Consider the following 26806-nt stretch of genomic DNA (forward strand, 5'->3'; position numbering starts at 1 on the left):
GGATGCTATCAAATGTAAGAAGCAACCCAAATTCAATGATATTAAAATGAGGAAATTTACTTGATCAAAAACTTGAAAGAAGAGAAGAAGTTCATTGGTCAAATAACTGGAATGCTATCTCATTTTGGTGTATATCCTTTTATTCTATTTTCTAAGCATAAAGTTTAAATTTTCATAAAGTTGAAGTCATAACATACATTATTTTTCTGTATATATTTAAGACTCTTATATTCCCTTACTATTACAATACAGCTGACCCTTGAATAATGTGGGGCTTAGGGGTACCAACCTCACAGAGTCAAAAATCCACATGCAACTTCTGACTCCCCAGAACTTAACTATTCATAGCCTGCTATTGACTGAAAGCCTTACCAACAACATAAATGGCTGATTAAAATGTATTTTGTATATTATATGTCTTAAATACTATAGATCTACAATGAAGTATGCTAGATAATATAAAATGTTATTAAAAATAAGGAATATAGAATATATTTATACTACTGTACTGTAAAAAATATGCTTATAAGTGCAATTCAAACTCGTGTTTTTCATGGCTCGGTGATGTATGTAGTTTCCATGCTATTATATATCATTTAACTTATTTTAACAAATGCCTTTTTAAAGAGCTTTGAAATCATTCCCAATTTTTTCTCTTATTGTTTTTAAAACAGCTCTTACTATTAATTGTTTGATTATAAGCATTATAGAGCAACATTTTTGCAATTTAAAATTTAATTTCACTCTATCACATGAACTGAACAATAAACACTTAAAATATTCCTTTTTTTTTTTTTTTTTTTTGGAGAGAGTGTGGGGAGGAGCAAAGGGAGAAGGAGAGAGAAAATCTTAAGCAGGCTGCATGCTCAGGACACACCCAGGGCAGAGCCTGATGCAGGGCTCCATCCCACGACCCTGACCCTGATATCATCACCTGAGCTGAAGTCAAGAGTCAGATGCTTATGGGACTGAGTCACCCTGGTGCCCCAGCCTTTAAAAATATTCTTAGTGAAGCAAAGTCAAAAGAAGTGAAGAAATATTTTTTGTTCAATGATACATTCAACCAAAAAAAATGCCCAACACATATTTCATTAATCCCAAAATACAAATCAAACATACTTTTTACATCTGTTTTTTCTGATATGTAAAATTTGAATATTCTATGAATGAGTTTGTGCAAAATTGGATTTATCTATTTTTTGAATTTGTTTGGTAAAACATTCTAAAACCTCAAAATTTAGATCTAAATTTTCTTTTGTGGGGGAAAAATTGTTAATGACTGATACAATTTAAGTAATATATATAGGACAATTTAGGTTCTACTACTCTTGAGTTTTTGGTAATATACGATTTTCTAGAAACTTGTCTCTATCTACTTTTTGCATTTACTGTCATGAAGCTTTATTTTCCTATGGCTTTCTAAATATTTGTTTTATCAGTAGTGGTATCTTTTTTTATCTGTAATATTGTTTACTTATACCTTATATTTTGATCTATTTTTTCAGAGCTTAATAATTTTATTAATATTTCTAAGGAAACTTTTAATTTTGTCGCTATTTTGTTTTATATTTTACTGATTTTTCTCTTTACTGTTTCCTTTCTACTTTCTTTGTGATTATTGTGTTTCTCTTTTTCTAAATTGTTAAGATGGATGCTTATTTGGCTCATTAATTTTTAATACTCTTCGTTTCTAAACTAAGCATTTTAAAGGCATATATTCATCTTTGGTGTGGATTAAAGGTGCTTTAGTTGTACTCCATAAGTTTTAAGATGTAGTTTTTATCATTATTATTTGGTTCTAGAGATTTTTAAATGTATATTAAAATAACTCATGAGGTATTAAATGTTCTTTAATTAAATTAAAATCATCTGAGTTATTTTAAAGTATGTTTTAAACTCTTATTTTCAAAGTTACTTTTCTATTATTTATTTCTAACTTAATTGTATTTTGATTACAAATGTATTTCATAAAACCTGATTTGTTGCAAATTGCTTTGTGGCCTAGTACATAGTCAATTTTCATGAATATTTTGTGTACTTGAAGAGAATGGGATGCTTCAAATTTAGGTTTATTATTCTTTCTCTATATTCATCAGATGGAATTTGTTAATTGTATTGCTCACATCCTCTACCCTCATTGATTTTTTTTCTTGTTAGCTAGCAATTATTAAAGGAAGTGTATTAAAAACTCCTATGACTTTGACAGAGTTTTTTTTTCACTTTCTGATTGTATTACTACTGTCAAGTTTTGCTTTCTTTGTTTAGAATATGTTTTCATACACCTCATTGTCAAGAGATGTAAAAAGTTAAAGTCCAGACCTGTTATCTCTAATACTGAATGGTACCTTAGAAATTATGAAAATATTGCCTAAAATGTATTAGAATAGGTAAAACGTCAGCTTCAATCTGGCCCTTTTAAAACTAGGAAAAACTTCTATTTTCTAATACATTTTTACTAATTGCTTCCATTTATGTGAAGGTAATAATACCTAAGTAGTTACTAGACATGATTTTAAGTACTTCATATAGATTAATTCACACATTACTAATTATGAAATTTTTAAAAAGTTAAAGTACTTTTTAAAAATTGAAGGTCCTTTTAAAAGGACCTTCAAGCTTGTTTAAATGAGCCACTGATAATAATAGGATTAGTAAATTCAGAGATGTCCATAAAAATCCATACTTTCTGGAATCTTAGTGAGAGACAAACACATGCTTCTCCATTACAACATTGCTGGGGTGGTTCCTGCTCCATCCAGCATGATCACCCCATTGTCCTTAAGAATATAAATAGTACATGGAATATAGACCTTGAAAGTTCTTACCAATCTGGCATTCTTGGAACATAATTCTTGAGCAGATCCTTAGATTTTTAATCCACTTAACATCTATACCTTTGGTATGATAACTACAACTCCAAATTCAAGACTATATTATTTTCAAGGTCTCCAAATCAGTCATGAATATCAGGAGCCACCCGAGATTAGATTAGAGGGAATTGCATGGGTTCAACTCTACTCCTTGAGCTCTGCAACGGCATCTGCTAAAGCCACATAAGCAACACCTAGCCTTATTTACTAGATTAAAAGCTCAAGTAATGACTGACAGCTGCAATATTACCATGTTTTAAGTATTTCCTAAGTTTAACCACATAGTATTTGGAAAAGAGGTTTTTGTTTTTTTTTTTCAAGCATTAAATTTAGGTCAATGGAAGACAGAAGTAAAGAGAAATACACTTGTAATAGTGTGAATATATATCACATAACTCTCAAGTTGAGATTAATAAACAGTAGACTTTTCAGAAACTTCTGTAAAGCATTTTGTGAAGGTGTATAAAACTGCAAGCAGAAAAAAGAAAGATGCTAAATGTTTTTGTTGTTTATTTTTCTTTGTTCTTTGATTTTTTTAAATAATGAGAGGTCAAATGGTTGCTTTGGAATTCATGGCATGGAAAACCGTGAATGTGAGCGTTCATGTTAGTGGAAAAAATGAAATGTGTCATTTGTCATGGATGCTATGTTTCTTCTGATTAGAAAAGAACAACAATCAGAAAAAAACAACTAAAGAGTAGAATATATTGCATTTAGTCTGCATACATAAACTTTTATTTGATGTATTATGAAACTGGTATTTCCATACAGTAGCTGCTATCTTGAGAGAAAAACAGATCAGCCTATTTCTCAATCCATCGCTTGCTTTTTATTAATCAAACGTAAGCACAACATGTTCTTTAAATAAAAGATTTTGAATAGTAGATATTATTTATTGATTTTTTATGTTAAATGTTTAAAGTGTATCTAGGAAGATACATGGAAAGCAATTCCAATAGTCCTACTTCATTTGTGAAAAATGACATGAGAAGGGTTTCAGGGTTAAAAATAAGGGAGAAAGTCAGAAAATAATATATATAGGAATCAACATTTATTTTTGAGTTATTTCCAGTACTCATCTAATTTTTTAGAGCACTGAAAATATAGTAGAGCAGGATTCTGGTTAAAGATAGTAGTGTACGGGATCCCTGAGTGGCGCAGCGGTTTGGCGCCTGCCTTTGGCCCAGGGCGCGATCCTGGAGACCCGGGATCGAATCCCACGTCGGGCTCCCGGTGCATGGAGCCTGCTTCTCCCTCTGCCTGTGTCTCTGCCTCTCTCTCTCTCTCTCACTCTCTGTGTGACTATCATAAATAAATAAAATTAAAAAAAAAAAGATAGTAGTGTACTATATGCTTATCTCCTTTCCCTCTGTGAGGCCTCTCTAATAACAGAAAAGGAGGGATGCCTGGGTCGCTTAATAGTTGAGCATCTGCCTTCAGCTCAGGGTGTGATCCCTAAGTCCTGGGATTGAGTTTCGCATCAGGCTCTTCTCGGAGAGTCTGTATCTCCCTCTGCTTTTGTTTCTGCCTCTCTCTCTCTCTCTCTCTCTCTCTCTGTCTCTCATGAATGAATAAATAAATCTTTTATTTTTTTTTCTAGGAAAGAATCTTTTGATATTTTGTGGGAACTAGTGGTCAATTCTTCCTTATAAAACTTCCAATCTATACCCTGGCCTGTTTGCGGCCCTACATCTTACCCCTGCCCTTTGCCCTAATGAGTGCATCTAAGCCAGGAGTCCATCTGTGTTTCCACCATGTGAAATTCTTTCCTCTCTGCAGAGCAACCTCCTGTCTCCCTGTCAACAACCCACAGTACCCATTAATACTCCTCAACCACATGAATATCTCCAACACACATACCACATATTGGCGTTTGAGTATCTACAATAAAATAATCTCCTAACCATCCAAAATGACACCTACTGCAGACACATTTGTGTTCTCATAGAAAGCCACCAAACTGCCTTATTCATGAATGTGAACGGAAAGCCAAGAATCATGGAACATAAAAGAAGAGTTTCTGACATAAGGGAGAGACAAGAAAACTAAAAAAAAAGCAGTGATGACATGTTATAAGATATTTCATCCATCAAGAAAGATCTGGATGTTGAAGGAAATAAGTAATAAAAAAAAAAAGAAATCTCTGGAAATTTCGATGATAGAAACAAATACTCCATAGAAGTCTTGGAAGATGGAATTATCGAGATATCATTGAAGAAGTCTGCTAGAAAACAGAACAAATCTGCATCTACACAGGACAAACCCAAACACCAAATGTATGAGTTAAATGTTTAAGATGGCAAAAACCTCAAACCAGGGGTTTTGCAAATGACTAACAGATTAATAGAGCTCAGGTGAGAAAAACTGCATGAGGCAATAGTGGGAGATACAGGCTTCCAGCGAAGGGATGAATAAGTCATGAGGATGAAAGGCACAGCATAGGGAATATAGTCAGTGGAACTGTACTGGTCACACTTGTGATGAATACAGCATAATGCATAGAGTCGTTGAATCAGTATGTGTACACCTGAAATTAATGTAACACTGGGTGTTGACCATAATAATAAAAAAGAGATTTTGATGGAAATATCTCTAAACGGAAGACACATTTTCCTGCCCTCTCAAATAGGAGAGATGGAACATAATTTATTCTAGAAAAAAAAGAAAAATTATACTAAACAATTTCAGAAAGCTAGCATCTCTGGCTCGGAGGAACCTGTATGTGTGCTGCACATTAATATGTAATTCCGAGGTAGAAGCCTCCAGGCACGGAACTGGTCAGCTGCCGTGTTGTCAGCTAAAAGATGGGACAGCAGTACCTTTAACATTCAGAGGGGAAAATATTTTTTAACTTACAATCCCATGCTCAGACTAATTATTTACTGTGTTTATTTGAAAAGACATTTTTCAGATATAAAAGAATCCAGAAAATGTAATTCCTCTGCAAACTTTCCACTATTGATTAGGAAGTCAGTGGCAAAGTAAAGATAGTGACAAAGTGAAGATACTTAATTGAGAGAGAGAGAGAAAGAACGACCGTCGGGATACGGGAATAATGGACTCAGCGCAGGTAGGTGACCGGAACAAAGGCTGAGACTCAGGCATTGGTCCACATGGAAGCAGGGACTATAGTGGCCGAATGAGGCTCCACTGAATGATGCTCAAGTCTACAGCACTCAGAGCAGGGGTTGGCAACTTTGTAGTCAGTTAATAAATATTTTAGGCTTGTGGAGGATTCTGACTCCCTTGCAATGACTTAATTCTGCAGTTGTGGCACCAGACCAGCCACGGGCAATAAGTAGACTATTGGGTGTGGGTGAGTCCCAGGAAAATGGGCAGTTGGGCCTGCGGGCCAGAGTGTGTGGAGTTCTGCTCTAGAGAAGCTCAGCCATGAGTTTCTGGCAGCGTTACCAGTAGGAGATAGAAGAACAATCCTACTTTTGGAGAAGATGGCATGATTTAAAAGAACCTACATGATTCAGCAGTTGGGTTAAGGAAGGCTAACCCTCCTTTTTCTCTTCCCAGCTTAGCAAAAACTAACATCTGATTACGAGGAGCTCCCATATCTGAAATCTTAGCAGAAAGGGCCAAAACATTTACAACGTTAGTACAGCGCTTTGAAAATAAGCTATTTTTATATCTGCATTTTGATTACTGGTAAAAATTTTAGGTATGAAAATTAAGTACTTATATTTGTGGGAATAATATATAAAAGACTTAAAAATAGTATTGAAATTTATAAAGGTAACAACAGTTACAAAGGTAACTAAAGTGAAAGGAGAGGTAGGTGTATAAGGAAATTAAATCTTTTTTTAAAAGATTTTATTTATTCATGAGAGACACATAGAGAGAGGCAGAGACACAGGCAGAGGGAGAAGCAGGCTCCATGCAGGGAACCGGATACGGGACTCGATCCCAGGACCCCGGGGTCACGACCTGAGCTGAAGGCGGACACTCAATTGCTGAGCCACTCAGGTGTCCCAGTCACTTAGGTTTTAAAAATTAAGTTGTTGACTACTGCTTTTGTGGAGAGTGCTGTTAAACTTTATGGAGCAAAGTAAAAGGTGCCATTGTGTTCTATGTAGTGAATGTACCACGGGCATTTGTTCCATCAATCAGCAAGTGAATCTTGATATTAACTAAAGCATCAAATGTGAAGACAACAAACCACACTTATTCTTTTTCATATTTAATACTTAAAAAATAGTAACTAACTCTCCTCCCTTCCTCTTAAGTTTTCTATCCTCAGCCAGGGAATAGCTTCTGCAGTATCTGGGCCCACTCCCCAACCAGGAGCTGAGCGGACGCCTTCTGGACTTTGTGTACAACTTTGTCAAGCAAGACATGCTGCCCACTTTAGGAAGAACTTCACTTTTCACTCTCCTTTCACTAACCTGGTCACGAGTATTTAGAAAATAGGCATTGTGTTTTGAGGATCCGCTATCCGTGGGGTGGGTTCTACGTTGCAATTAATGTTCTTATCACATCCCGTTATTGCTTGTCATCATAGGAAGTATAGATAATGGGGTAAAGAAATGTTATTTACTACAGAAGACCATAGTGACTTGCACCTTTTTGTAGAAGTCATTGCCATAACATTTAAAGACAATGTACATATTCAGAACCGAAAACTCTAAAATAGAGGATTCTGATTACATTCATAAACAAAAAGACAACATCAAAAGAGCCCAGACTTTCATTCTTGGCTTGAAAACTATTGGATTCTTCTACATATACTTCAACAGGTCACATTTAAATCTCTAAAGATCCCTCCCTCTGTTTCTTTCTTTGGTTGTCTTTTCCTGTGTTCTTTATCTTAGTCATTCTGGTCAGAAAACTGAGACCAGTTCTGTGTCCCTTGCTCCCATGAACCCCTGCATTCTTACTGGTTACTCTCCTGCCAATTGCTGAGCATTGAAATTCTTCCTCCGCAAGACATCTGAGTGATCATGTTCATTGTAAATCTGATTGCATAATTCTAACATTCGTCACCTGCTTTCCAGTTTCTGCAGGATGAAGTCACCTCTTGGGTCACCCTGTTTGATCTCTCAATTTAGCACGTATGCCTTTCCTCTGAGAGGTTGAGACTTCCTTATCATACCTCCATCACAACCCTTAACCCTAGGAATATATAGGGTGAATTACATTCCCCTCACTCCAATCCTACACTAGGATATAACCCTTTTTGAGGATAAAAGTCATTTATGGGTGAATACTTTCATCACTTTTGTGCATTATAAATTCTCGATCTAGTCATGAAGGCTACGTAGCACCCACTACGTACCATGTATTGTTTAAAGGGCTAAGGAAACAGCAGTGAATAAGAGAGACAGAAGAAGACAGGTAATAGGAAAAACAAAACAAATACATGGTGCTCGGTGATGATTGCTTCAGAGAAAAAGCAGGGTAAGGGGGAAAGAGTGTGGGAAGAAGGGTGCTACTTTATAAACATCTGTACAGGTGTCTCTGATAAAGTAACACTGTCCCAGAAGCTGGAAGAAGCAGGAGAATGAGGAAAAGCCACGGTGTTCCCGGAGCTAGTGCTTTGGAGTCAGATGGAACATCAAGTACAAAGGTCTTGAGAGGGGAGTGCATGAGCCACGTTTGAAGATGAGCAAGGAATCCACTGTTTCCAAAGAGCAGGGGGCGAGGGAGAGGTTGTGTGAGGGGAAGTTGAAGGGGTAGCTAGTAGGTGAAGAGTAGGTCATTGCTTGACCCATTCCACTCTAAATGGGTCAAGCAATGACTGGAGGCTTGTGAGCAGAAAGTGACACCGTCTGAGTTACCTTTGTATGCATCCTGTGTAGGTGTGCAGCTCACAGCTCAGAAGGGCCACGGGGGGGGGGGGGGCTGTCCTCATGCAAAGGGTGTGGGTTCACTAACACCGAAGCCTCCTTGTGATACAGTCAGTGAAGGGGGGGCTCTGAAGCCAGCTATCCCAGAGCTGAGTCCAGGAGCGCAGAGGGTCCTCCAAGGGCTCGGGGTCCTTGCCCGCAAAGCACACCCATGGGGACCCGGGGTCTGGGCGTCGTGGGCACCGAGAGCAATGCCAGGATGCAGACAGCTTGTTCAGTCGTGCAGACACTTAGGCCCCTCCCCACCGTTAATACCCAAGATAGGCTGCCTTTCCCGAGAGGGCAAAGCCAAGTTGGGCAGGACCCTGGCAGGGCCGGACCAGGCATTTCCCTCTAGACAGCAGCCGCCCAGGTGCCCCAGGTTCCAAACGGTCCTTCCAGAACATACCTGCTCATCCTTGAGTGTTCCCTGCACCAGGGAAGAAATACACAGGAGGCCACAAGGACCACAAAGACCTGCCTTGTCCGCCGTTTCCATCTTTCAAAAAGTCAAGGAGTCATGATTTGGATCTCATTCTGAGTGAAGACATATGGAATGTAAAGGCTGGAAACTTGGAAAAACTGACCATTTTCTTTTAAACTTTTTTTTTTTTTTTTAAGATTTATTTATTGGGATGCCTGGGTGGCTCAGCAGTTGAGCACTGCTTCAGCCCAGGGCCTGATCCTTGGAGTCCCAGGATCGAGTCCCAGGTCGAGCTCCCTGCATGGAGCCTGCTTCTCCCTCTGCCTGTGTCTCTGCCTCTCTCCGTGTGTCTCTCGTGAATAAATAAGTATTTTTAAAAAAGATTTATTTATTTATTTCAGTGAGAGAGAGAGAGAAAGAGAAAAAGGGAGTGTAGTGGGAGATGCAGAGGTGGGGGGAGAAAGAAAATTTTCAAGCACGTTCCTCACTGAGCGTGGAGCCCGATGTGAGGATCAGTCTCACAACCTGAGATCATGAGTTGAACCCAAAGGAAGAGTCAGGTGCTCAACCAACCACACCAGCCAAGTGCCCCCAAACTGGCCATTTTCATTCCAAGATATCTAAAAGCCTAGGAAACAGGCCCTAGCCAGGACTATAGCCATTCGACCTCAGGGGGGCAGTTTAAAAAACCTGCACATGGATTGGGTGGATTCCACGATCAGAGATTCTATAATAAGGGAGGGATAGGTGTCCCTAAAGTACCAAATTCCAACAACGCAGATGCAGTTATCCTCCTAAAGCAGGAAACTACAGAGTGTATTAACAATTGCCATGCGGGGAGCTCTGAGCTCAGTCATGAGAGAGATACATAGCTAAACTTCAAGGCAGAACAAACTCAGATGATGCTGGAAAGGACCAGAATTATGCAGGCTGAGCTGCAATGAAAGAAGACCCAGAGAGTTTAAGAAGATCCAGCTACACAAACATGATAAAATTTAATTGGAATATTTATTAAATGGAAATATGAGGAAATATATGTCAGTGTGAATAGCTAGAGAAGATCTAGGATTTATATAGATACACAGTGTGAGTGTATAAATAAAACATAGCCTTGCACTCACCATCCTACCATCAGTGGGTCACGTATAGCGACAAGTCTTGTGTAGGAGCAACTCATCCGAGAAAGGCCACTGGGGATAAGCTGGTGGCAAGCACTCCCTATGCCAACCGTGTGTGGCAGCTGTTCAAAAAGCAAAATGCAAACTCAGGCTGCATTAACTGAGGCACGGCAGGAAAGGTGCTAGCCCTATGTTTTCGGCATTAATCAGAGAAATATTTGGATAATTGGGTTCAATTCTAAAAAGACTCAAAGAAGAACTCTAGCTCCCCAGAGAAGGTTATGAGAGTGATGCAGTATCCGGACATCACAGTCAGATGGAAATGGAAATGGCTGGAAGGTATAGACAACATAGACTGGAAAAGAAAGATTTATGAGATTCACGTGTTATCTTCAAACATCTGAGGGGTCATGGGGGTGTGTGTGTGGAAGGACTGGAGGAGTTACCTTGTATAAATTTGGCAGAACAAGTACCAGTGGGTCGTGTTCTAAGATTAAATGCACATTTTTACTTGCAGAGATTCTCTGTTTATTAGTACTCTTCCCAAGGGAGTGTGCTGCCTGGTGAGGCAGTGAACACGGTCACTGGTCATGTCTTGATAAAGGTTGGATGGTCAGTTAGAATCCACGTTATCTCATTTGCTTCTCACGAACTTCAGTCATGATGAAGCAAAGGCCTTTTATTTTATTTTTATTATTTGCCCAATAAAAGCAACAATTCCTCTTTTCTTTAATCATTTTAAAGTATGTCATTAAAACTAAAAAGTCACCAAACTAAAAAGGCCATTTCAATTAACGGCCATGAAACAGGTCTAGAGTTATATTTGTTTCAAGAAAAAGGAAGAGCCTGCACTTTGAAGAGAAATAAGATATAGGAAACAGCCAGTGACATCTAATTCTAAAATCTCTTGAAATTGTCCAAAATTCCTCCTTGCGATCTCCACACCTCTTCTTCTACCATTTCTCTCTTTCCCAGACTAACCTGATTCCCTCATCTTGGCATTTCTTACCTTTCAAGTGCTATCTAATGCAATCTAACTGCTAAGTCTGAGGTGATCTCTAGAGTCTTTGAATGTCAATAGTGTCTTATACACACATTCTGTCCACTTGCAATGCTTCTCTTTTCTACTTCTCTACCTTACATATTACACTTTCTTTCACATCCCTTCTCTCTCTCTCTCTCTCTTTTAGGAAAGAGTAAAAAGGGTAGGGATGGGCTGAGGGGGGTGAGGGAGAGAGAGAGAGAATGAATCTTAAGTGGCTCCATGCCCAGTGTGGAGCCTGACCCGAGGCTCAATCTCATGACTCTGAGATCATGACCTGAGTCAAAATCAAGGGTTATATGCCTAATGGACTGACTCCATGTCCTTCCTAAGCCTGAGCTCCTTTGTTATTCATTTTCATAAACCTCAGAGTCCCTAACCCAAGGCAGATTACCTAGTAGTCACTAAATAAGGAAAACATGAGTATCATTCATTAGGAGTGCAAAGCAAAAATGGCCATAGAAAGAAAATAGCAAATAAATTCATAACCTGTTATCCATGCTAGGCTTAACAAATAATGATTCATTTTTTCAGATAATCATCTATATATAATTATAAACATGACTACAAATTCTTCCCAACCTTGTGTGCATGTCCTTTGTGATGTGATTTTGCTGTTTCTCTCATCAAAAAGTAGAACCTGTTTATCTGGACTGGCCTTGTGACTTGCTTTGACCAACATCAAGTGTCAGAATTAGGTTGGAGGAGTTCAGGGCCAAAGTCTAAAGAGACTTTACAACTCTTTTCATTCTTATCTGCTTACAACACTGCCTTGAGACTGTCACATGTAGCCCTATGGAGAAGAAGAAGCCCTATGGAACCAGATCCCCCTAGACCAACTACCTAATAGCAACACTGTCCAGTTGAGCTATCATGCATAGGAGTGACCCTAGGTGAAACCAGAAGACAAAAACCTCCAGCTCTAGCAGGGCCCTAAACCAAAATGCTGATCCAGAGAATTATGAGTGAATGAAATGATTATTATTTGAACCATTTAGTTTTGGGATGGTTTGCTCACATAGCAAAAGATAACTTGGACAGGCTACAAAGACTGAAGTCATTAGTTAAATACATAGACTCAGAACACAAGTATCACTATGGGAACAATGAACTAATTACCTCATGCTAAATGAACTACAGTAGGACATAAGCAAATCATGTAATAAGATTTATGGTCTTAATTCACATTTCATTATTCACCAATGTAGAACGCTATCCTGCCAGCAGACTTTCTTTGAGGGCTTTAATGAAATAAGTTACCATGCTGGAGAGGCCCACATAGCAGAAATCCGAAGGTGTTCTCCAACCAACAGGCAGTGAGAAATTAAGGCCTTCGGGGCAACGACCCTCAAGGAACTGTATCCTGACAGCAGTCATATACATATACTTGGGAGTGTATCGTTGCCTATCTGAGCTTCTGATGAGACAACAGCCCTAGCTGGCACCTTCACAGCAACCTTGCAGCCATCCTATAGGAACTGAGCTGTGCCTGGATTCCTGACCCACAGGAACTGTAAGATAATACGTATTCTTGTTTTAAGTTTTAGGGTGATTTGTTCTGGAGCAAGAGATGACTAATGAAATATAAGGGGCAAAAACTGATGATGTGTAGGTTTTCTTGTGGCTCTTAGCCTTAAGGGAATGGATCTTTTTTTTTTTTTCTTTCCATACAAAATGTGCCCTGAGTTTCCCTATCTCCTTGGAGTCCTGTATTGAAAACAGATGCCAAGTTTTATGCATTTTCGCATATATTTTATCAATAATTATCCAAATATTTATCCAAGCTTGGAAACTTACTAAGTTCTTAGTAATACTTCATCTGTTACACAACCTAAACAGAAAGTAAAATTACAATGTAATCTTTTCTGTAAGATTCTGTATTTCACTATACAACTACAAAGGCATATAATAAGTTCTATGATTTTGGTCTGACTTGTCAAGGTAACTATTAACACAAAGTACTGCGATTATTATAATTTACAATTGTCCTCTATATATTTGTTCTTCCCTCTTACTTTTACTTTATATATATACTGTGTTTAATTTTATATTATATTGTGTTGTGCTTTAACTTACCCTCCAAATATATTAGGATTTTTGCTGATTACCAGATAGGTATAGTCATTTAACATAATTACTTAGGTATAATTCTATATTTTTCTAGTCGTTTACTTATTTACTCTTTATTTATTTACAAATATTTCTCCAACAACTACTATGATGAGGCATCTTGCACGACTGGGAAGTGCATATGTAAGATAGCAGATGCACCCTAAATGGTCTCCTATGTAAGATGTGGAGTGTTGAAATAGAAGTAAATAGAATTAACTGAAAGTCTATGAAATTGATATATAGTCCTATCTTTGATGATAAGTCAACCTATTAATTTTTAGATGTACCAGGAATAAATTTATAAGTCCAGTTTACATTGGCTTTACATTAAGATATTAAAGTAAATTTTCTTTTGTTAAAGTCATTTCATCATATGTCTTGTTAAGTTTAAAAATAAACATACACACAGAAACACACATATAATATAGCCTCACAAGATACAGAGGGAATTAAGTTTTGAGTTTAATTAAAAAGAAAAACAAAAGGGGGATCCCTGGGTAGCTCAGAGGTTTAGCACCTGCCTTTGGCCCAGGGCACGATCCTGGAGTCCCAGGATAGAGTCCCACGTTGGGCTCCCTGCATGGAGCCTGCTTCTCCCTCTGCCTGTGTCTCTGCCTCTCTCTCTCTCTCTCTCTAGGTCTATCATGAATAAATAAATAAAATATTTTTAAAAAATAAATAAAAATTAAAATATGAATTAAATGTTAAAAAAGAAAGAAAAACAAAAAAGGAAAGAATTTATTCATATGGGCATGCCTCTTACAGTATCGACAAAAATAAAACTCTTAATGTATTGACAAAAATAAAACTTCTTTTTTAATTATTAATTTTCAACTAACTCTAAAAATCATGTATATCATTCCATCTACAGTAGAATTCTGTATGGGCAGATATTTATATCAAAAGTGTTTTGGGAGTATAGAGTACCATTTTTCTTAGTCATTTCAACTGAATATAGAAACTATTTTTAACCTGATAGTCATGTTTCTGCCCTTTTATGGAGTGTCTACTGTATGACATGGCCTCAGGATGTATCATCTCTAAATTTTATATTAATCCTACAAGATAGCTATTATTATTATTATTATTCCATTTTATAGTTGAACAGACCAAATTTCTGAGAGATTAGTAAATTGCTGAATGTTATGGAGTGAATAGTAAAACTGTGATTCAAGCCTGGGTCTGTCTGGCTCCTATCTGTTCTTTTTATTCATATTATAATGTCTAGGGAGAATGGATAAAAGCCCATCTTTCATTACATCATTTGATTTAGAATGCTATGAAATTCATGAGTAAAAGGCACAAAAGTCTTGCCAGAACCTACTGTTGATCATATTTTCAGTCTAATTGGATGGGCAAAGGAGTTTCTAAGAATAGAAAAGAAAATTAATCTGACCTCTACCATAAATCCTTTAAATTGATGGACAAGAACAACATTTGCATTTGAGAAGATCATTTCATCCAATACAGAGGCAAACAGGCCATAAACACAAGTTTCTTCTTATAAAAAGTGAATTGTGAAACTGCATCTGGAATACTGCCTATGCTCCTTTTGTCATGTTGCAAAAAAATACAATATAGCTATAGAAGAGGAACAAAAATAATAGAGGGGCTAAGAGTTCCTTTATGATAACTAAAAAAAAAAAAAAAAAAAAAAAAAAGAGTAGATTCCAGAAAGGCTATTTGGGGGACTGCAGGAGAGAATTAAGAGTGGCAAGGAAAGTGGCATTTTGCCTGCACATTAGCAAGTACAACTATGACCTCAAAGGAGGTGGCGATATTAGAACCAAATATTAGGTTGAATAAGTCACTGATTTTGTCATTCCCTTTTTACATCTTTTTTGTTGTCCTTTTGACTTTCTTTTACCTGCAGATGGTTGCTGAGAAACCAATAGTTAAAACTTCTTGGACTATTCCAGGAAGAGAAAAATATGGTGACACTAAGCCAAGAGAAGAGAAGGCTGATAGTAGAGGCAATTATGAGTTCTGTATAGATAAAGGAATAGAATATGAATGACGGAGCGATATTATGCATTTCCACCGAGACTAGGGAAAGAGGGAAGGTCAAATATAAGAGGGTGCCCTATGGGCTTAGAGACACAAGAATGATTTTTTCAATGGAATAATGTCTCAAAATTATACTCAGCAAGGTAAGTTTTTCTTATAATGGTTTAGGTTCAGTACTGCCCTAAAAAAAGGAAAGCCTTTCAATGACCTTTCCCAGCCCGTGATTAAAATTCAGTTTACCAGTTTTCTCATTATCTCTCAAGATATGTGTAAAATAATGATTCTATCCTAATCTGACTTGGTTCTGTTAACCTGGGAATTTCTGTTTTACAGTCCTCTGGCCACAGTATTTCATTTTATGATGCAAAAAGTCAAAGAAGATAGATGATCTTGATAGTCTTCTATGCAACAGAGCTACTCACTTCATTTAAATGGAAATGTGCATTTTCATGGAAATTCAGGCCTGTATTGATGAACAAAGATAAGCTGCCACTACTAAACAGAATAGTGATATACCAGAAAAAAAAGTGTCCTAGAAAACTCATTAAAAAAAAGTAAAATTTAGTGAAAGATAAGGAGTTTTAAGTATGTATATATACATATACGTGTGTGTGTGTGTGTGTGTATTCAGTCTAGATATAGAATACATTTTCTAAGAATTTGTCACATAATATTTGGGTAGTTATAAAGTTGAAAATCTCAGGACAAAGGTTGTGGAAGACAGGTTGATTCCATATGCTTTTGATAAGCATAGTGACTTAATATGAAAAACAAACAAACAAACAAACAAATCAATTAGCCCAGTGCCTTTTATAAGTAGATATTAGCCATCTAACAAACATTTCTCAGTGAACATGTTAAGAAATATTACAGATTAAGTGTGATATCATTTCCACAATTTTCTTTCATAAAACTTTAATGTAGCTATTTTGGGGTTCATTTCTAACAACTAATTTAGAAAATATTTAATTATTATATATTGTGTCTCCCAATTAGAAGCCTGGAAAGCATTCTTAAAAAAAAAAAAAAAAAAGCAAAACAGAAAAGATGCTATTTACAGCACAAACAGGAGATTTTGCTGATTTTTCTCTGAGACAGTTCATTTGAATTACATTGATAAGTCAAATGCTCAAAGATGCTTTACTTAACTCTGAATAATCTTATCATTAGTTAAATTAGGGCTTTTAATATTCTAGAAAGACATACCTTTATTTAAGAAGGAGAAGGCAAATTTCAGAAATGTAAAAATAAGCAATAAATGGCATTTGATAATGCTGGCATTAGAATGACATTTGTTCTTTAGAGCAAAACACAAGGAAAAGAATTCTAATAGGACCCACTGGCCAACAGCAAATAACAGTTTTGCAATAAAAGTGCGTCCTCAGCCCCACCCACCATGAAAATGCTCGCTTGCCTCTTTATTTATTTGAAGCATTATTTTCTTTGGCCTCAGAAATAATTTTGTCTATTTCCAGATTGTTTTTCATTTTCCATATTCTCAAATTTCTCATATTTATCCATTCCCATATTTTGTGATATGGGAGTAGGTGAGTATTACATAATTTTTGAGCACTTATACACAAATTAATGTGATACTTGAAATTTTAAAAGAATACAAACAGCCTTTGATGTCTACAAATTCTCAAACATTTTCATGAATGATAAAATATTAATAATAAAATTTTAAGGATTGCAGTGATTTCCAGATTGTGAATATCTCTATAATTGGTCCTTTCAGACTTTGATTTAAATGTAATTTATTTTCTTTTCTCCACAAAACATATTTATTCTCTAAATATCTGTACAGAGTAAGAAATTCAATATTCTTTCATCAAAATGATTTCCTGATTGTCTCTCAGAAGATTAAAATTTCTGTTTCAATAAGATATTAAATATCTTTAAACTAACTGAGATTTTAAAAATTAGGTTTTTTTTAAAGCACATTTGATACCTTTTATGGACGCAAGTGTTTTTGGTTTGAGGAAGAATAAAGTGAACTAGTAATACAGATACAATATAACATGTTGGTTAAGAATGGTAGGTAGTCTGGGATCCCTGGGTGGCGCAGCGGTTTAGCGCCTGCCTTTGGCCCAGGGCGCGATCCTGGAGACCCGGGATTGAATCCCACATCGGGCTCCCAGTGCATGGAGCCTGCTTCTCCCTCTGCCTGTGTCTCTGCCTCTCTCTCTCTCATTCTGTGACTATCATAAATAAATAAAAATTAAAAAAAAATTAAAAAAAAAAAAAGAATGGTAGGTAGTCTTAGAAGTCCGTCTTATCTGGGTTTAAACCCCAGGTCTTCTACTACCCAGACTTATAATGTTGAACAAGTCACTTAATTTTCCTTGACCTCATTCTTCATCTATAAATAAAAATAATACTATCTGCCTCATGGGGTTATGGTGACAATTTTACAAGAAAATATATGAAAAGTACTTAAAACAGGGCCAGGCCTTGAGCAGGTGCTGAATAAAAAACAAATTTTAATCATTTGTTTTAATAAAAAACAAATTTTATTCATTATCAGAATTAAAGAATCTCCAAATGGAAGTAGCCAGTGTAAGCATTAGCATTATCAAAGTTTAAAATTCAATTTCTATTTATATTAAGGCTTCAATGATAAAACACACCAGGGGAGACGGGTGAAGATGATTTATTGCATACCTTGTGCTTAATGCCAGGTGTTTATACATATATATCTGAATTAAGCCTAACAACAACCCCAGAAGGTAGTATAGGTAGTATAGGTAGTATATGCCCATTTTACAGATAAGGAAATTGACACCCAGAATTTGACTCAAATCATGCAACTGTTAAATTGCAGAATCACCACTCAACTCTATTCTGTTTGACTCTAAAGCTCTGTTTCAACTTAACTTTCAAACTGAAGTCAATTTTGGAAACTATTTAAACTGGGCCACTCATCCTTATCCAGACCTGATCTGAATCAAAAGCATGAGCCTGTAGAGAACACAGGCTTTATCAACCCTCAGCTTTTTTACTCACTTTCATTTAGAATCTAATCCCACCGAAGGAACCCCAAAACTCAGAGGCCTACTAACTACACCTGCTGCCTATCCACAGCCTGACTATGTAGGCTCTTCTCTGCATAAAGTTGGAACATTCATTTCACTACTGTTGGACAGAGCCCAGGACAACATTTTTAACTATTTCTTCACCAAAAAAGATTTTTCCTCAGTAATGAATTGTGAATCTAGGTATCCTCTCTATGGCTACTCTCTACTCTGAGTGCTTTAATTAGACCTAAATTTCTTTCCCTTGACAATTACTAAGACCTCATACCTTGCCTCTCTCCCATCTCCTCCATTCTAACACTCCTCTGTCCAGTGTCTACACTGCCATTAAGTCATTTAATTTACATTTCCAAGGGGAATACCTAATGCACACAGATAATGAGAAAGTAGGAGTCTGAGAAGAAACAAATAGGTGGGGAAAAATAAAGGATATGAAACAACCTAAGTATTTATAGTAAAATGTTGGGTAAGTAACCAGTTGTGTAATTATGTCACAGATGTTAACATTATTGTATTAATTCTTTTTTAGTTTGACCAAACAGTGCCTTTTTCACACTGCTGCTATGAGAAATGTCCACACATTCATTAATTTTTTTCCACATTCAAATAGAGTTTTAAGAACATGACACAATGGGTTTAATTAACAAAGTAGTACTGGCCAGAAATGCAAAGAGGAAGGTATGTTACAACTGTGCCTCATAAGGCATTTTTATGATTTTTCTGAAGATGGACAATAAAAAGCTTATTTTTTGAAAGTTGAATAATCAAAGGTAAATAAATATAAAAAAGAGGTACTGATGTATAGGGCTTACTACATGGTTTAGCTATTCTGTTTTTGCCAAATGAGAGGAGTCCCAATACGACTTAGTAGAGGTGAGACAAGAGTAGAAGGAATATGCTATAAAATAGTCTCTAACAGTTAACTGTTTGCTTTGGAAATATATTACACTTTTTTAGGACAAAATTTACATGTTGGTTGAAGGAAACCTAAAAACTAAAAATGAAAGTAATTTATTTGTTAATACTTAGATATTTGATTTTATTTCTCAACATTATGATTTCAGATACTGGCATTTAATTTATGCACAAAGGGCTGTAAATGGAAAAGGCTTCTAGTTATCTATGCGAGGACTGAACACTGCAGTATAAAAGGACATGCCGCTTTTTCTTGGGGACCCGAGGAAGAAAGCCAAATGTAGGTGCAATGGAATTATTTGGCCTCCTCTCTCCTCTCTTTGCTGTCTTAAGTAAATGAATCCCCGAACTAAATGCATATAATGCAATCACTCTTTCAATTATACCTTTAATGCCCATTGATGTGCTTTATGTTCAACAGAAGAGAATACAGAATCTGGTTTCATTCCAGGTTCTTAATCTTTCTGATAAGACAACCTCTTCAGCTGTGAGCATTAGGATTAAGTGTATAGGCCCCTTGTGTCAGCTTTCAAAGGGAGATCTGGCTTTGCAAGAGATGAGATGGTCCGCTTTGCCTAGGGAATAAAGTGATACATGGAAGGACTCTCTAAATGTCTCTGGAATTCTTGTATGGTGCTAGATTTTCTGTGTATCTGGGCAATAGAGTCCATTTAATAGGAGTCGTCATGCAGAATCTTGAGTTTAGAAGTGGCCTGTCATTTGCTAGAAGCTGTGATATCACTGTCTTGAAATTCTTAATAACTTTAACAAGAGACTCTACATTGTCAGTTTTGCATTGGTCCCTGCAGACTATGCAGCTGGTCCTCTGACAAAGAAGGGCTTTGGAAAGAGACAAAGGATAATCAGCTGCTTTCTTTGGCCCTCGTGAAGACATAATACCTGGCTGGAATGGTCACGCTTTGGAATGTTCTGCTCTGGTCAAAGGATCACACAGATATTCAGCATCTAGAGAACACCAATACCCCGATTCACGATCCCATGTCCCTTCTCTACTTACACTTCTCCCATCTCTTCTGAGCTGCATGCATGGCTTTCTAGTCAGAGAGTATATTTCAAATTCTCCCTCTCTGTGCCCAGGTAGGTGCATTTGGACCACTGAGATGTTAATAGACATATTTGCAATTTCCATGTTACTGCCTTAAAGACAACCCTCCACCCCGCAAAGAAAAGAAGACTGAACTCTTTCCTTCTCCTTCTCAAAGGCTGGAAGGCTTTGACCATAAGTAATGTATAGAGTGAACTCTTGGGAGCTAATTCACAATAAGTTTGTATTTATCCTGAATAGTTGAATAAAACAGTGTTATTTGAACATTCTGCATAGGGAAAATCACTAATTAGCATCGAAATGATATAAAACTATATAGAAGCTAATTTTATCCTCAATGATTTTCAGAACACTTCTGGATCTTGCAAGGCCTCAGGGTTATCAATATGAATACCAATTATAGGGTATGTTGGGGTGTGAGTAAATCTATAATAACTTATGAAAAGTTCCTCAAGTTGTATCTTCAAAATAAATTCCTGCATCACTCTAGTTTCATCATTATAAGTTATCTCCATACTGAAAGAAGACCACAGGAGTTAGAAATAACATTTGTGAATTCTCTCATTGCTTATAAAATGAATTTAGGTGCTTAAAATACTTTTAAAAAATAACATATGTAAGATTATTTTACTTCTCATTTCTTAAAATTTTTCAATGACTAAGATTGGCTAAGATTTAAAGTATTATGTTGGTAAACAGTTATAAAATCATCATAGAATCTTATCTTCAAAAGTATGATTTTATGTTTACCTGCCCCAATGACTCTCTCAATGCGAATTCTTGAGGGATCAATCTCCTTTGCGAATTCATGAACTGCTAGGGATGGGTCTTCATATGTATCTGGATCTATGTAAGTTTTAACTCCTGGGAAACGTACTGCAACAAATAAAAGATTGATTTAATAAAGTATTTTAGTAATTACACATCTTGTGTATATTTAAAACAAGGACTAACATACTAAAGTAGTCATTCTTGTTAATTACTTAAATTCAATTGTCTTTTCTCTTTTTGTCCCACTCCTCCTTACCCCCATTATAGCTTTGAGTGCTTGGAATAAAAAAAAATTATTTACCTGTTAATGTAAACCGACCTGGTGCTTTAATAGAGAGTGAGCTGACAGGTCCCAGAAAACATATTGATTATATCTCTGTAAAATGTTTCATCAGTTCACCTATTCACTAATAACCCATACACTTCATATCTGATCTGGTTCAGGACATGGAGGAGAAAGGAAGGCGCCTTTCCTCCAAAACAAGCAAGCCGGTCAGGCCCCTCCTGGAACTTTTGTACTAGCACTGGGCACTGGGTTTTCTAAACTCATGCCTCAGTCCAGAAACTCTCAGGCAATAAAGAACAGACCCCATGGCAGAGTGATGGAAGATGACAGTGGACAACAGCCTTTCCTGTTCTTGCAGTTGCTTCCATAGCCAGACTGCACATGATCCTGGAAAGGACCCCCGTGTATCCTGGAGGAAAGTGTGGGAATCGAAGGCCCAAATCTGATCACTGGCTGTGTAGCTGCTACTCTCTCTGAAAGGGGTGGAGGGCTCAGGGCCCACTGGCAGTTAGGATGATGAATAGGGATGGCCGGATAACTTGAATGTCTGAATACATAGTCATTTGCAACTTCTTCCTGCATCTGAAGAAGTAACAGACTCCCTGTGGATATTCCTCGGTTTTGCTGGTTGGTTTCTTGTTTTCCGGGTTAGATGTCTGGCTCCTGGGGGACAGGAGATCATCTCTTATACATCTGTGTATCTTCCCAAATACCTTAGGTATGCTTTTATGGGTAATAACCACACAGAAAGCTTTTGTTGAACATGAATTAGTAGGGATTAAAAGATAAATACACATGCATGGCATAGTGGATGGATGATACTTGATTTTGTTACTTTTGATTTTGAAAACCATATGATATCTGGAGTGTTGGCTGGGTTTCCATAGAAACACGCTCTTGCAAGAAAATCTCAAAATCAGACAAAGAAAAATAGAGTGAGTTTAGAGGAGGTGATAAAATGCCCATGATTAGCAGAATTTACTTCATGGGTCTGCTTTGCCTGTTGCTTTCTTTCATTACTTTTTGCCTACGGTCTTCTGCTACTAGATAACGCACCTGTGAGATTAGGACTTCCTGAAATATTGCCGGTGAAGCATTCTAGGTATACTTAAACCTGACAACGATTCTGAATACTGTGCTTTTCTTGACTTCCTAGAGTTTAGACTTGAGGGAAAAGAGATCAGATAATCTTTACTTCTGGTCCATATTCCTCACAATACTTTGTAACTTACTGGGAGTTTTGGTGTTAGATTGAACAATCTAAATGCAATCTAGTGGCTACTATTACATAACTCATGGTATCCAATTGGATTTATGGTGTTAATATCACTTTTTTTTTTTGTCAACACAATATAGGTAGTATAAGGGAAAAATTTAGTTCCCATTTTGACTATCTGGTTACTTATTTAACTTATCCATGGCTTCTTAAACATTAGTTTGTTATCTTTCTTTTACTTCTTCAGCTACCTTAGGTTACTTTTTCTTGCTGGGCACATCTGGTTTAGTTAATGCTAAACCATTAGTCGGAAAACAGATAATAACACCTCAGGAGGATCTTTTTCCTCTGTATTTCAGTACTAAATGCCCTGCAGTGCATCTTAAGAAGGCTCAGCATATGTCATCTGTCCAGGTGTTTGGATCCAGTTCTCCGCAACTGTTCACAGTGTTTACAGCTCATCCCATGGCTGGTAGTGGCTGTCTCAGCTTTCTACTCTCTGCCAGTGTAGTGAGCCACAAACGTATTATTAAAAAAAAAAAAAAAAAAAAAAGCTAGGGAACCTTGCTAAAAATGCATTTATCTTGGCCCTAACCTGGACCTTCTGAGTCAGAACTTTGGTGAGTGAGGATGGAACATTCTAATGCAGAGTCCACAGACCACTGAAAAATCTTGTGAGCCTTAGAGAAATAGCCCTAAACTTCCCTCTTAGTTTATAATATACTCACTTAAACCCTTTCTGCCCCCTTGAGAGCGTGACATAGATTAAGTCCCTTATTCCTTTTGGTCAACTTGAAGTAAAGATGAATTTAAATAGTTAAACAACATGCTTCACACATTATCTTTTATCGTGGTTAATTAGGGAACATCCCTTTCTTGTTAATTCAGAGGCTCACGACCATGAAGCTGGCTTGACAAAGCAGTTTGCCATTTGGAGGTGGAGGTGGAGGTGGGTGTTGGGGAGGAGAGGGTGGCAATTACCAAACCAACTTTAGTGGTAATTATAGCTTGCTTGGGAAGAGATTCTACAAATGAATATAACCTTGTAGTCAGCTCAAGGATTTCATACATATTCTAAAAGCTAAAGAGCTGATTTTCTTTTTTAGTGTTAATGAATTGTAAATTGATTTGTTATATGTTTAAATGACAATCCCTACAAGAAGGAATAAAAATTCCTTAATGTTTCTTTGGCTAATGCTCTACTAAATAAAACCAACTCACATTCAGAAGCCACTGTGAATGGTAAATAACTAGATAAAAGCAGTCATCCTGTATTTTTAGCATATTCAGTCTTCGTGTTCTCCAGCAAGCAGAATTAGTAAAAATGTACTAGCATTTAATGGGAAGCAGGTGCAATTTCCACAAACAAACCTGGAAACCAGAAGAAAATTCTTAATCCTGGAAGTACTTTTTTTTTGGTTTCTTTTGAGATTTTTCCCAACTCAGTGGATATGACTTTAAAAGGAACTCTTGAGGGCTAGAAGAATGTAGAACAATGGAGAGTCACTGTACTACTTACAATGCCCATTCTGCTGTAAGTGGTTTCTTCTCTTCTCTTCCGACTTCATTTTGGCCTTTATGTACCATTGGCACCTTTTAAAAGGGTAAACAGAATCTTATTTTTAGAACTGGATGAGAGTCAAAACCAACTAAAATACCTACCACCCATGGGCAAAGTTCTTATCATAAAGGCTATTTTTAAAGAACATCTTTATAACACGTGAAAATACTCTATACAAGGCTTTTCCTATACATCAAAATTAAGTCCAGATTAGAACAAAGTACTCTCAGCTAGATTGATTGATCCAAATGATAGGAATCTTAGAGAATATGCTATAATCAATAATAACCATCATGTCCTTCCTTATATAACCTCTAATAGCTGAGTTGATAAAAAGCATTAAAAGTCAAAATGAGAAAGTTTTTTTGAGTCAGAATCTCAGACATTTAGACAACTATCTTCTAGTTTCATTGCTAAGGGGAAGGTTTTTCTTTTAATGTCAGAAATTTGGTAGAGGTATGTTCTGTTCTCTCTTGGGATAATTGTGCTCTAAGAAAGAGGAGATGCTTATTTTGCATGACTTCTTCAACATGAATAAATTCATCAGCATCCATATGATTTGACAGTTCATCAAATTTCTAATTCCAAATGGTTAAACAGAATACATCTGTGGTATACAATCCAATCTTTCAATGTGAATTTATCCTCAAACCCTATGGCAAATTGAGTATTTATTCAGAAATGTTTTATAGCTTTTGTAGAATAATTTCCAATGAATACCTCTCCCCCCCATCACAGTGCTTAAGGGATACTTCAGAATGATTTTTTTTTTATCTTGTGTAATTGAAATTATCTTCCCCAGGATGTAGAACATTAAAGAAGAAGTTTGTAATATCATATAAATTGGCAAATATGGAAAGTAAGAGCTGAAAATAATTTAGTACAAATTTTTCTTTATCATTAAATTATCTAAGTGGTATTCAAATTCTGCTTCAGAAATCCCAAATAAAGATAACATTTGAGCCCATCTCTCAAGTTTATTAGGGTAAACTGATTTAGCCTAAAGGCTAAAGGTTTGCTAAACATATAGCAACACATAAAGTGTTGACATGTTTATTTTTTTTAACCTAGTTGTCATTGTGACTTTCTATGCACCAAAATTGTACTTAATTCCTCTTCTTACAAGACAGACTTAGATAGGATCAGAAGAACTCTATACACACACACACACCCCCCCCACCCCACCCTAGCCTTTCTTTTTTCAAACAAGCTTAGACCTCCACCGGGATCCTTAGGGTTTTGTTTGGTTGTTTTCATAACCAGTTCTCCCCTGCCAGTCATTAAGGATTTTGTAGGTCATGTTTGGTATTTGTAGAATATTATATGGAATATTTTGTTTTCAACCAAATGGTTAGTTGGTTTAGAGAATCAAAAATTTGTGATTTGCCCACTATTAAAGATGGTGGTACAAGACTGTGATGACAAAAGGAATTATAGCATGAGGTATAAAGGGAGAGAGAAACAAAGTGCTGGGCAAAAGTGCTGAGATGGTGGCACCAGGGCATGCCCAAACTAGTACTTTTTATTAGGATTAATTTATTGGTATTTCCTGCATTCTTTCATATATATTTTTTTCTTTTTTCTTATTACTATAGCTATGACTCTTCTTTCAGCTAATCAGCCTCACAAAACAGGACACTCTGAGAGATATTCTCTGTTTATTACAAGAGCAATACTGGGCCTATTTATACATAAAAATTTTAAGTAAACATGGGGTAAATGTGCCCCTTTTACAATTAATTTCCTAAAGAAGTCACCATTTCTACTCAACCACATTATAATATTCATGTTTCTTTGTTCCCTGATAAGTTCTGTAAAAGTGGGTTTGTTACAACAAACTCTGACACCTTTAGCAGAATTGAAATTATTATTGTTATTATTATAATTGTTCTAATTATTCAGTTACAGTCAGACAGGGATCCACCTTTGGTAAGTGCCTTCTAAGTACTTGTGAATTTATTGATTTGTACCTTTAGCCTGCTCTAAAATTGTAGATAATAATTCTCCATGCATGCATGTCTATAATTAATTAAAATTAATTTTAATAAAATGTTGATATGTAAGTAGAATTTTAAAATGAACAAAACAAAAAGAGTGTTGATGATTCACTAACTATTGTCCCAAAGGTAGCTATTTGTTATTTCTGCTCATTATCAGATATCAACATTTTCCAGTTGAGATGCTATACTTTAGCTGGTGTAATCATGGATATGTATTTTTTTGGCTAGCATGCTTATTGCACTTTTAAATCATGATATTGGTTTTCTGCAGTATGTGTGTTTTTCAGATTATCAAGAAAACTCCCGAGGTATTCTTTGTGCCTCTACTAATAATCTACAAGGAATAATTTTTCCCCTTGTAGGAATAAAACTGTGATCTTATATCTTGACAATATCTGACAAAGAGTTGAAGCCTAATATCAAGGCTTAAATAAGAAATAATACTTGTTCTTTTATATGATTTCGTACATAATATCTTTATTCACATCTCTGTATTGTCAGTACCTGCCTCCTGGTAACAAACCAATATATCTAAAAATCAATAAATTG

At 36.4% G+C, this 26806-nt stretch overlaps 1 protein-coding gene across 24 annotated transcripts in view; it reads right to left on the bottom strand.

Annotated features, from left to right (window-relative positions):
- Positions 1-26806, bottom strand: part of EPHA6 (EPH receptor A6) — an 887621-nt gene that overhangs the window by 225938 nt on the left and 634877 nt on the right. For 23 of the 24 annotated variants that reach the window (XR_013372579.1, XR_013372578.1, XM_077884567.1 and 20 more), the window contains 2 exons: positions 24216-24289; positions 21174-21299 (listed from right to left, as the gene is read on the bottom strand). Coding sequence is in view for 22 of the 24 variants with exons in the window: in XM_077884567.1 (XP_077740693.1) it covers positions 21174-21299; positions 24216-24289 (200 nt within the window). In the remaining 2 variants the exon portion in view is untranslated. Of the gene's footprint in view, positions 1-18028; positions 20324-21173; positions 21300-24215; positions 24290-26806 lie in introns of those variants that run through there. The other variant, XM_077884581.1, reaches the window with a different exon arrangement.

This window comes from Canis aureus, chromosome 35 (genome assembly GCF_053574225.1).
Source record: "Canis aureus isolate CA01 chromosome 35, VMU_Caureus_v.1.0, whole genome shotgun sequence".
NCBI lineage: Eukaryota > Metazoa > Chordata > Mammalia > Carnivora > Canidae > Canis > Canis aureus.